The sequence below is a fragment of the Branchiostoma floridae genome, chromosome 3, assembly GCF_000003815.2.
Source record: "Branchiostoma floridae strain S238N-H82 chromosome 3, Bfl_VNyyK, whole genome shotgun sequence".
NCBI lineage: Eukaryota > Metazoa > Chordata > Leptocardii > Amphioxiformes > Branchiostomatidae > Branchiostoma > Branchiostoma floridae.
In genome coordinates, this window is record NC_049981.1 from 13,843,840 (window position 1) to 13,855,621 (window position 11,782).

The 11,782-nt window shown below is 40.8% G+C and overlaps 2 protein-coding genes across 2 annotated transcripts; one reads left to right on the forward strand and one right to left on the reverse strand.

Moving 5' to 3' along the window:
• Positions 1 to 2,129: 2,129 nt before the first annotated feature.
• On the forward strand, positions 2,130 to 5,438 carry LOC118410725 (red fluorescent protein drFP583-like). Its single transcript, XM_035812496.1, has 6 exons — positions 2,130 to 2,272; positions 2,756 to 2,848; positions 3,111 to 3,259; positions 3,473 to 3,572; positions 4,117 to 4,247; positions 5,015 to 5,438. Exons 1-6 carry the CDS (start codon positions 2,270 to 2,272, stop codon positions 5,193 to 5,195), a joined length of 657 nt encoding a protein of 218 aa, XP_035668389.1. The 5' UTR covers positions 2,130 to 2,269; the 3' UTR covers positions 5,196 to 5,438.
• A 2,432-nt stretch (positions 5,439 to 7,870) lies between these two features.
• Positions 7,871 to 11,335, reverse strand: LOC118412232. Its single transcript, XM_035814952.1, has 6 exons — positions 11,155 to 11,335; positions 10,259 to 10,402; positions 9,575 to 9,726; positions 9,284 to 9,415; positions 8,717 to 9,013; positions 7,871 to 8,478 (listed from the first exon to the last, which is right to left on the reverse strand). Exons 1-6 carry the CDS (start codon positions 11,201 to 11,203, stop codon positions 8,329 to 8,331), a joined length of 924 nt encoding a protein of 307 aa, XP_035670845.1. The 5' UTR covers positions 11,204 to 11,335; the 3' UTR covers positions 7,871 to 8,328.
• Positions 11,336 to 11,782: the final 447 nt, after the last annotated feature.

An 11,782-nucleotide genomic window follows, 5' to 3' on the forward strand; every position in this document is an offset into this window, starting at 1 on the left:
GAACAGTCAATGTACAATTCTTGTCTGTTTCAACTTTCTTCACTTTTGATGGTTCACAAAACCATGTGGAGCGTTTGTTGGATTATTTGCACTTAAAAACATAATAATAAACATAAAAAAGATTAATAAGTAAAATGAACAACAGAAGGAAAATAAACAAATCAGGAGGCAGTAGATGGTTTCTCTATAAGTGTCTATGTATGAACAAATGTAGACAAAACAAGACATCGTCCCTTTCCCCCCTCTAAAACACCTTGCTACATACTAACACATACAGTATCATATAACATATAACATATACAGTAACATATACAATCTCTCTGTCTGTTTTTCTGTCTTTGTCCCCGATCTCTCCGTCTCTCTCTCTGCCGCTCTCTCTCTCTCTCTCTCAATATATATATATGTACCCGTATCTATCTATCTGTAACAAACGTCTTGAGGCAACACATTGAAGGATGGATCACTATGGCAACAATGGCGTCATCACTAATTTTCTTTAATTGCCTAATTACACCTTTAACAAAAGCCGAGTCCCATGACTGTCCTGTGACTGTCCCTTTAGCCTACTATCCTAAATATCATGTCAACAGTCGCCTGGCCACTGGCTTACATTTGGCTTTCATGCCAAGAAGATTACTAATAAGATTGAAATAGAGAAAAATATGTACAACAAAGTATGGCTTTTCATCCAAGTGCTGCTAAGCATTATTCGACATTCTGAAAAAATGATATCACGTACTCAGCATGATCTTACTCGCATTTTTTTAGAAAATAAACAGTTTCGTTATTGACACAGATTTTCGTAAAGCTCCATGATCCGAGCTCAATTGATGTTTGCAAATCTACATCCTCTCTCTCTCTATATATATATATATGTATATGTACCCGTATCTATCTATCTGTAACGAACGTCTTGAGGCAACACATTAAAGGATGGATCACTATGGCAACAATGGCGTCATCACTAATTTTCTTTAATTGCCTAATTACACCTTTAACAAAAGCCGAGTCCCATGACTGTCCTGTGACTGTCCCTTTAGCCTACTATCCTAAATATCATGTCAACAGTCGCCTGGCCACTGGCTTACATTTGGCTTTCATGCCAAGAAGATTACTAATAAGATTGAAATAGAGAAAGATATGTACAACAAAGTATGGCTTTTCATCCAAGTGCTGTTAAGCGTTATTCGACATTCTGAAAAAATGATATCACGTACTAAGCATGATCTTACTCGAATTTTCATTTTAGAAAATAAACAGTTTCGTTATTGACACAGATTTTCGTAAAGCTGCATGATCCGAGCTCAATTGATGTTTACAAATCTACATCCTTGATAGACAATATGATAATTCAATGAGCAGCTCATAAAATGTTTCTTGAGTACTGTAAGGAAAAGAGAAACCCTTCATTCATGAACGTCGTGCTGCAATATTGGTAGAAGACTGATTATGTGCCTATTATCAACAGTTCCCTTCTAGATTTTTAATACAGGAGTAAATTTTACTTGATGCCAATGAAAGCACTCGCATATCACGAATTTTCGCACAAGTGCAGCGTCACCCGCCCTCCATAAAGCTGGTTTTGGGCCCGAAATTTTATGAACATGAACTTACAATATCTATTTACATTGTACTGCAAATATGCCAAAAATAATTCATAATTTCAGCTGCATTGTGGTCTCCTATGAACTTCACATAGTGAGTGCTAGCTTTCGCCACATGGCTGCCATTAACTCAAATATTTAATAATCTTAGTTTGTTGGAAACGCAAGCACTTTTGTTGGACTACACGATGACATGTAGACAGACTTTTAGCTAAGGGCAACGGTCTCAGTAGTTCTCAATATCATGTAGGATTCCATTTGTCTTTGTAAGGAAATTCTAACTTACAGCAATGTGAAGTTTCTCTTCTTGTATTGAAAATAATGTTTAAAACATTGCTTTAAACTGAGGTAGGGGCATTGAGCGCGCATGGGAAGAGACTAGGGTCATTGACTGGTAATTTTTACATTCCTTATGGTACAGAAGGGTATTGTTCTTGGGAATAGTTCTGCAGGCGTTTTTCTCTAGGTCGCTTTATGATTGATTAATTGTCATATTTTTGATCAAAGGGCATTGTCAGATAATTATATGTCTTTATACAGAAAGCTCCTCCCACTTTTGGAGTCAAAATGTACAAATAGAGCGTCTTCAGGGTTGATACTCACTCTTCATTTGAGCCGACATCCGAGTTTGTCTCGTCTCATCTCAAGACCAAATCGACGCAATCATGGTAAGGCCTTTTACTGACTTCTTAGTGGTTGCCTTAAGATTTAACCGTTGCTTACATCTATACTTTGTGAACTCCTCATCATATTTTCTCAAAGCAATTTTCAGTTGAGTCCGAGTATGCTGTCTTCTGGTGCGAACCTCGATCTTCGGGGAGTGAACCGGACTGAGCCGAGTAGATCGGGTGGAACAAATGTTCGCATTTTTCCAGTAAAGCCGCTTGTGGCTTTGTTTTATTAGCCCTGTATTTTGTGCCATTTTGTTGGCTTTCTGATTGTCCATGCATAATCTCCGACCGTAATCTCTATGCGCGTAGTCACCTTTTTTTAACCTGAGTGCCGGCTCGTCTTTTCTGACTCTGAAACTTTGGCCGACTCATTTCCATCCATTGGCAGGTTCCCGAAGTTTGCAGGCTCTTCTATTTCTTTGCATGCAAAGTTTTGGCTTTGTAATAACGAATAACGTTAGATTTTTTTCTTATTTGCAGTCTGTCCCGACAAACCTCGACTTGCACATCTACGGCTCCATCAACGGTATGGAGTTCGACATGGTGGGCGGTGGGAGTGGCAACCCAAAGGATGTAAGTGTATAAACCTTTTGTTTTGAATATCTCGCTGATTTTCTTATTTTTAGTGGATTTGGCCTTTGAATCTCAGTCAAGTGCCTGCTTTACGATGTCTGAATAAAAAACTTGAAGTCCACAATGCACACGAGAAATTGAAGAAAGCGTACCGCCGAATTTGAAAATATATTTGATGGTCAATCTTGAAATGTTGAACCATTTTTACGGTTAATCTTGAAACAAGTTTGTTAGTCTCATCCTGAAACATTATCCTGCACAGGGATCGCTGGCCGTAAACGTGAAGTCCACCAAAGGAGCTCTGTGCGTTTCCCCCCTGCTGGTGGGCCCGCATCTGGGGTACGGCCACTACCAGTACCTACCCTTCCCTGACGGCGCGTCGCCTTTCCAGGCAGCCGTGAACAACGGCGGGTAGGTTCCTATCCTCTTTATGTCTAGTATTCGCCACGATGTGACTATTTTATACCATTACGTTTCAAATTTTCATTTGTTTCACCATTTCAACTATCTTATTGCACTTTTTTCCAGGCGCTCTGTATACGTATGTTGCGTGCTGTTGATACGTATACAAACTTTAAAGTAATCGGTAAAGTTTTGTAAGCTTGGCTTGTTTCTGTACTTCAGGTATCAAATGCATCGCAGTTTCAACTTCGAGGACGGGGCCGTGCTGACTGCCACCTACAACTACTCCTACAGCGGCGGCAAGATCCAGGGAGAGTTTCATGTAGGTCGATCTATATATGCTAACTACAAAATTTAGTACTCTGATCATGAAGTTCAACTGAGTCAATGCAATATACCTTTGTCACGCGCCAGTGAAATTAAACACAGTAAGGCGCTAGGCCTATGGTTCCAGTTCCCAACCCGGTACCCGGCGGGGTAGCTTTCCGAAACGAAAAATATGATAAGACAACATACAGAATTTAAACATACAGAATTTTAAAAAAAGTCAGGAGCATGATTCCTTGGTAAACAATTTCATTACCGTTTCCGCAAACATCCCGGTCGGGCCCCGTTTCGGAAATGGGACCTAAGCCTAACATTATAAGGGGGTGTAAGAAGGTGGGCAGATTTAGTTAACTCCTTCTTGGTACCTTGGATTGTCAAAAAACGTCATTTTGAAGTTGATCAAGTCACCATTGATGATAGATAGGTAGTTGACTTAGCGTTCTTGACAGACCTCAAACATCTACGGGTCAGGGTAGCGAGGCCTATGCAAAATCACCAAGAAGGAAATAATTGAATGTCTCCACGTACACGTGTTTCAGCTGGTGGGCAGCGGTTTCCCCGACGATAGTCCGGTGATGACCAACGCGCTGACCGGTCTGGACAGGAGCGTGTCCAAGCTGATGTGCACGTCCGATGACAAGCTCGTCGAGTCCGTGCACTGGAGCTACCGGTAAGAGATGAAATGACTTGTTCTCTTGTACAATCTAATCTAATCAACCAACCCGTTTTTATGGGGGTATAACAAAATCAAAAAGAAAAGGAAAAAAAACTACACAAGAGGGACAAGACGTTTTTTTTTTTTCAAATACATACGATGATTGTATTTCTTGCGTTCAGTCTCCAATGTTTGAGACAAAGCTTGAACAATCCGGCAATGTTATGTAATCTCAAAAATGAGAACGTTTGTGGTAATAATCACATTTCTTGTTTGTTTCATTTGAAGGTATATGACAGTCAATGAGTTCCTGAAATAAATTGCGTTCGTGAAAGTTGGCGAGTTTTTCATGTTCCTGGTCTAGTCTAGACTACGAATAGTTCAGTTCATTGAGAGTTCACTTCTACCTGAATATATGTGTATGACTGAATGGTAATTTGTAACTCATGAAAATCACAGGAATGCGTTTCAAGCAAGGATGGGATGTAATTCAAACGTTTTTCCTGATTGCAGTGGCTTAAGTATGTCAAAGGGGTGTCTGTGTGGCGCAACGGCTAGAGCGTTGGAATCAGAATCAGTAGGTCCTGAGTTCGATACTCGCCATGCCCCTTCCCCCATGACGGTGGAGTGACGCCCGCCGAGCCTCGCGGCTAATCTGTCTAAAGGTGCTAAAAAACACCTGCGGATTTGGTGCTGCCAGTGTGTCAACATCTGCACACTTGCCACTAAGACCCGTGATTTTTTTAGCGGCTTAAGGGTGTTTTGTTTTACTCCGTTTGTAGCACCAGCAGCGGCGGGCGCTACCGTGCCACGGTGCAGACCAACTTCACCTTCGCAAAGCCCATCGAAGCTGGCCTGAAGAACAACATGCCGATGTTCGTGTTCCGTCAGCTGGAAGTCACCGGCTCCAAAACCGAGATCGGCCTTCAGGAGCAGCAAAAGGCGTTCTCCACCGTTCTGTGAGCGGCTAGAATGCATTTCTACCATAACGTTACACCCTCCGACAAATTACCTTGTATTCTCTGATGATGCCAGTTTGTATCCACCACTTTTGATTCAGACTCTCTACCTGGGAGTCAAAAACTTGAAACTATTCATTGAATCCAACACATTTTGCCATTCTAGGATGCGTTTATGGTTGAAATGTAAAAGAGTTGAAATACTTTGAGCTTTTAAATAAAGGTTCTTGGTACTCTTACAAATAAATCTCTGTCTCTGTTTTTTTTAACCTACAAATAGAATAACATGCAAACGTTCAACATGAAAAATGATAGATACATTTCCTTGAGCGAGTCTCCTGAAAAAAGTTAGTCTCTCGGACAGAAACTCTAAATTAGATAGCTAGTATTTCGACACAAGGTACATGTACATAAGACGCCATTTTTAATCTTAGTCTTATCAGACACCTGACGAACTAGGTTACAGGATCCCAGATGTTCAGACAGTACTAGTGAAGAGAGTTAACGGCAGAAAGGTTCAAGAACCACTAGATCACTAGAACAGTCTTTCAGTTTTGGATGACCAGTTAACGTTTTATGTTGGCCACTCACCTACCTAGATCCTCACGCTGATATTCATTATAAAATCGGCCCGTGTATTACTGTGTAAAGAGATGTGAGAAAAAGCTTGCGGCGACACAATTAATGAGGAATTACTATGGCAACAATGGCGTCAGTATTAATGGCCTGTCTGATCTCCTGACACCGAAGACAAAGAAACATTACTGTCCCTCTGTCCAACATTACTGTCCTATAACGTTATACCTAGTACCTAGTCAACAGTCTTCTGGTCACTGACCTAGATTTGACACATTTGGTTTTCATGCCTGAGAGATTGCTATACGGGATAGAAACAAGAAAAGGACGGGAAAAGATTTGAAACAACAAAATGTGGATTTTCTTCGCCCTTAAAATAACTATACAATCTTTTCCTGATGTTGAAGGTCTTGATTATGATAAACAGTTTGCATCCATCGTGAATTTCTCTTCAGTAAAAGTAAAATAAAGTAGGACAGGTGCCTTGTACAGTTACGGGAGTCGTAAAATAGACCCCTCCCCCTGTCCCTGAGGACTAAACATGTCCAGACTTCATGTCCCGACTCCATGTCTACGTACTTTAGGTCAATACTTTGTAACGCTCTAAAAAGAGAGAGAACGCATTGTAACAAACTAAAACCTTAAGTTGTATATCACAATATGTCAATACGCTATATCCTTGTAGTCATGGACCTCAGAGTTAGACAAGTATCATTGTATTCATTGATGTATCCTTTTTGCCTTACATGCGTACCATGTACAAATGTCATGCAATTAAGTTCATTCTGTAAGAGAGACGGTCTTGCTTCGGTTAAGCACAATGAACGGCCACATGCTGAAGTGTAGCAGTGTTTGATCGCTGTTTGTAAATAAATATTCAGATTGTTTCTAGACCTGAACAAATTCTATATTCATTATACTGCCCAGAAAGAAATTTTGCTTTTAAACCCGTGAAGACAGCCTGGAGAAATTCAGCCACGCGGAATGACGTCAAGGCAAGCATGTTTGTTAAGATAATGACAATAATTACAGGGTTGGATAAAGTACATAATGAGTGTTGTCATGTTCTTACAATGTATCGATTCACTTGACGCCATGTATGCTCAGGGGGCGTGGCTTTTAGCTGGAGGTGGAGAAAAATTAATGGCGACGCACTATGCTCAAGGATAAATCACTTTGACAACAATGGCGTTAGTATTATCTGTATGATCGTCTGTATGATCTCCTGACACCGAAGACAAAGAAACCAGTACATGCATACAGTGTAATCACAAGGTAACGTCTCGTGACTCTCATAATTGTCCCTTTATCCAACATTACCGCCCTATATACCTAGTACCTAGTCAACAGCCTTGTGGTCACCGACCTACATTTGACACCGACCTAGTACCTAGTCAACAGCCTTTTGGTCACCGACCTACATTTGACCAAGGACGTTATATAACGCCCTTGATTTGACACATTTGATTTGCATGCCCGGGAAATTACTACTAGATCAGAGAAAGACGGTGAAAAGATTTGCAACAACAAATTTTGAATTTTCTTCGCCCGTTAATTTTTTTTTGTTGGCCTCTCCTAAAAGAAATTATCTTTTCCTGATGTTAAAAGTTTTTATTATGATAAGATAATTTTGCATCTATCATAAATTTCTTCTCAGTTGATGTAAAATAAAGTAGGACAGGTGCCTTGTACAGTTACGGGAGTCGTAAAATAGCCCCCCTCCCCCTGAGGACTAAAACGGATCTGTCAGAGATTGTCAGCTCCGTACAACAATGCACGGCCACATGTTGAACAGTAGCAGCGTTTGATCGCTGTTGAAATTATAGACCTGAAAATTCTATACAATATCATAAGAATAATGGGCGAGGACAAGCATGATTAATTACTGCCCAGAAAGACTTACTCTCAGCAGAGGTTGAGTCGCGGAGATATAGTAGACTAGAAGGCATAATTACAATTATTCTGAACAAAAACAATTATAAATGTTCATTCCCACCTATGTAAGGATTCCTTCAATGGGCCAACCATGGACCAAATACTAGTAACCTTAATCCCCAACAGAGGTAAAATTAAAATGCAATAAATAACTACAACAGACATTCGGAAGATCTGCATGTGCGGTTTCTTTATTGAGCACCCTGTCCCTGTGGGTAGCATTTAACATCATGACAGCGATTCATGACAACATCACATGTCCGTTTTGAGCAAGTTACTAAAATCATAGGTATGCTTTTTGGTGACGTCTCAGGAGCGGGGCTTATAGCCTTTTTAACACTCTCAGTGTGCTGCATTTATTGCCAACTATGTAACAGTGGGTTCAAGCGCTGCCCAACTATCGTTACTGGGTAGGCATTAATCTCCAAGCACATGTTATGAGGCAAGATCATTACGTTTTTATGACTGTCCTTTTCTGTTACAAACTCCCTACAGAAACGAGTAGCTAGGAAAAACGAATCGATTTTACCTCCCAACATCTGGTTGGAGTATAATGTATAACCAAGGAGGTTAAAAAATATAACCGTAACGTTATTGGTTTCTAGATTTCGGTAAATCTATCATTTCTATTTTTCCTGGAATTTGTTCTTGATAAACTGCAGACGATAATCCATGAGCGGCTTGATGCCGGCCTTGGCGTCGACTCCAGCCTGCGGCAGGAAGATAGCGGTGTACTTGACCTTTGTCTTCTGGTCACTGATCTTCTCCAGCGCCACCTAGAGAACCATAACAGAATTACAGTTAGCGATTCACGGTATATTAAATTCTTTTGCAAGTTAACAGCTACAGCAATCCTGGACGATTAACAACTTTTATGCACGATAAATATGACTCGATAATTATAGCACTCAACATCAGTAAAGGTATTGCGATCAAGGCTTAGCAAGAATTGAACTTAGAGTGATTTGTCCAAACAGATGATGGCCATACATGGTCACACAATTTCAGGCGCACCTTTCCGCGGTAAAACAGCGTCTTCATGACGTCACTCTTCCCGAGTTCATAGGTCAGGCTGGGTGGGTTGTCAGTCACGGTCACCAGGCGTTCGTCCAGGGCCCTGTCGCCGAAGAACACCTTCCTGCGCAGGTCGTGCTTCTCCGGTAGGGGGCAGGCCTCTGCGCCCGTGGCCTGGCACACCCAGGAGCAGCCGCTCCAGTCGTCCACGGCGTCCCACATCTTCTTAAAGGTGCAGTCCACGTCGATCTCGAAGTCTAAGACGTTGCCGCCATTGTCTGCAAGGAGGCAGAGAACCTGGGAGAAGGTAGAAGAAATCGTACCATTTACAGAAGACTCACGTTGTCGCCTGCTGACATCATAACGGCGTAACGTTACATTGTACTTGTTGTGGGTAGTTCTTTAAAGCATAATCATTTCTACAGACGAGCTAGAGAAATACTAGTACATCAACTCATGTTACTGTGTCAGAATTCACGTCGTTCTTCGACTATTATTGGATATTCACATGCCCAATACTAGAATTTTTTTCTATAGTTACTTAAGGAAGACTAATAATACAATTACCTCTGTGATGCGGTTGCGCAACATGTACTTGGTGAAGGCAAGTTGTGACTTTCTTTTCTCAGCATCTTCGATGGCAGACGTCGCTACAACTGTCATGGTCACTTTGGCTGTTTCTTTTGTGTCCTCCTCCACCTTCAAATATACAAAACTTAGCCACTATTTCATGTAGCTTCTCTTTCTTTTCAAATACATGCATACACAAAATAAAATCTGCAAAAACAAGAGTTCGAAGACAGTCCACGTTACATTTGGAGTTTTGAATTTGTGTTAGATTGTTTAAAACAACTCTACCTTGACCGTAGCTTTGTAGCTAGTAAACATGGGGTTGGAGCCCAGCATTTCGATGGTCCAAGTCTTTGTGGCGTCATCTTTCTCCACAAGTTCTTCTTTTGTCTTCCCGCCCATGAAGTCGAACTCTATGACCGTTCCTACACCGCCATCACCTTAGAAATGTCGACAGAATTTTTTTTAACGTAAAGCCAGAAAATATCAATGAATTGTCTAGAGAAAACATTGTATGCCAGCTTGTTACTACTTTGAATACACCATAGCATGACGAAGTCTGATGTCACGTGCCAATAATTTCTACTTGTTATGTAAACTTGCATGATACAAACAGGAAAAAAACGTCTAAATGCCAATAACGTTAACAAACTAGCCCCTGTTAGATCTAATGTTAACTTTCTTAAGCTTATTTCCACCAGGTGCCATAATGCCGCCACATAATAAAACAACATTGTTATAGATGCCTTCTCAAAATTGTCCTGAAGACCGAACGTTAGATATCTGAAGTGTAGACGCCTCAGGATCCCTGATTTTGCATTTGTACATCTTTTACCGGTGGAATTATGGCATTCGACGGAATCATGATGATAGCGTTATACGAGTAATGCAAGAATCTGCACCAAGCTCCAGAGGCGTCATCAAATACAGTTATTGCCTAGTGATGACGACAACTGTAATGGAAAACATTACCCTTGATTGTTTTGGTATTTTCGTGCATCCCAACATATGACTGCAACCGGAAGTAGTCATCAAATGCCGACCAGTACACTTCCGGTGTCACATCAACAGTCTCGGTACAGGTGAGCGTCACCACCTTCCCAAAATCCAAGTCATCTGCATAGAGATCATTATTCAAATTTATTTAGGGTCTAGTTTTAAAGAAGTTTTTCAATCCATTGTGTGTGATTTGCTTTGTGATTTTCTTGTGTAAAATACTCTAACTACAATTTTTTAAACAAGTTGGAACAAACAAAAAGCAGTGCTTGACTGCATAGAATATCATATTTGCATCAAGGATGCTGAAAATGTAGTACATGTACATGACAAGTTGTGCTAATAAAGAGCGCCGTCTGGCGATGATTAAAGAAACTGCAATCTTTGCTGGTGACCCTATTACAAGTTTCCAATCAAACAAGATCAGTTGTAGCTTCTCTCGCTGTCTAGAAATAATTGGCATGTAAACTAGAATGAACGTCGTTGCCTGACAAATTGCAAATGGCTATCTTTAGGCAAACACGGAAGCAGTGGATATGAACATTAAGATGGATATTTTTTTACAATGACTGAGAACAGATGTTTGACTTCGAATCGGCAAGCGATGAATTTTTAATCTATATCTACGAGGGAGCTTTACATCATACAATTTATCTTCTCTACAGTGTCGGTGGTGAGACAATGTGAATCGTGACCTGAATGTTATGCTACCCTCATTCAAGGGTTTCTCAAGTGCATGTAGAAGTACAACATGGCGACAGGAAGTCCTGTTTTCCACGAAAGCCTGGGCCAGGGCCAGAAATTGTTATGGCCTTATATACATGATATACCTTAGACCAGGCTTTGACATAGCAATTGCTAACGTTGTCTACCTTTGGCGATGACCACCGTCTTCAAGAAGTCTTGAAATGCCTGCGTCATGCTTGTTTCTTGGGAGACCGTCCAACTGAATGAGCGAAGTCTTAGCGTCAGTGTTAAGAACACCGCCCGCACCACGCTACAACACCACTCCCTGTTGTGAACTGCTGTCTGATTGGCCGGTGAAATAAAATGCATTACCTCATAGGGGTTATTTCAAAACAGCGCGCTTTTATACAAAACTAGTTCTTTTACTGATAGAGATGAAATTTGAAATGCACCTGGCATTTCTTTCTGTCCTTTGTTCACACATCAATCTCCAAGCAGATGCAGGGTTAGATATCAATTTTGTAGGTTTTGTTTCTCGTTCTGTGCGTCTGGTAGATTTGTTCTTTGTCTTTAACTGAAAACCCCATCATCCCGAAATAAAAACAGCTAAGTACAAGGTTGCTTAGGATGGTAATAGCACAGCCCATTCCTCCCGTTAATGTGTTTGTTAATGATATTTCTAACCTTTGAGCCGAGCCCTACCTATAATGACGTTAACAGAATCACATGTTGCATGACAAGTAAAATAGGTTACATAGCCTTGGGGTGAACTGGGTTTTAAGGTCATGAACATGTTAACAAGAAACAGACGTT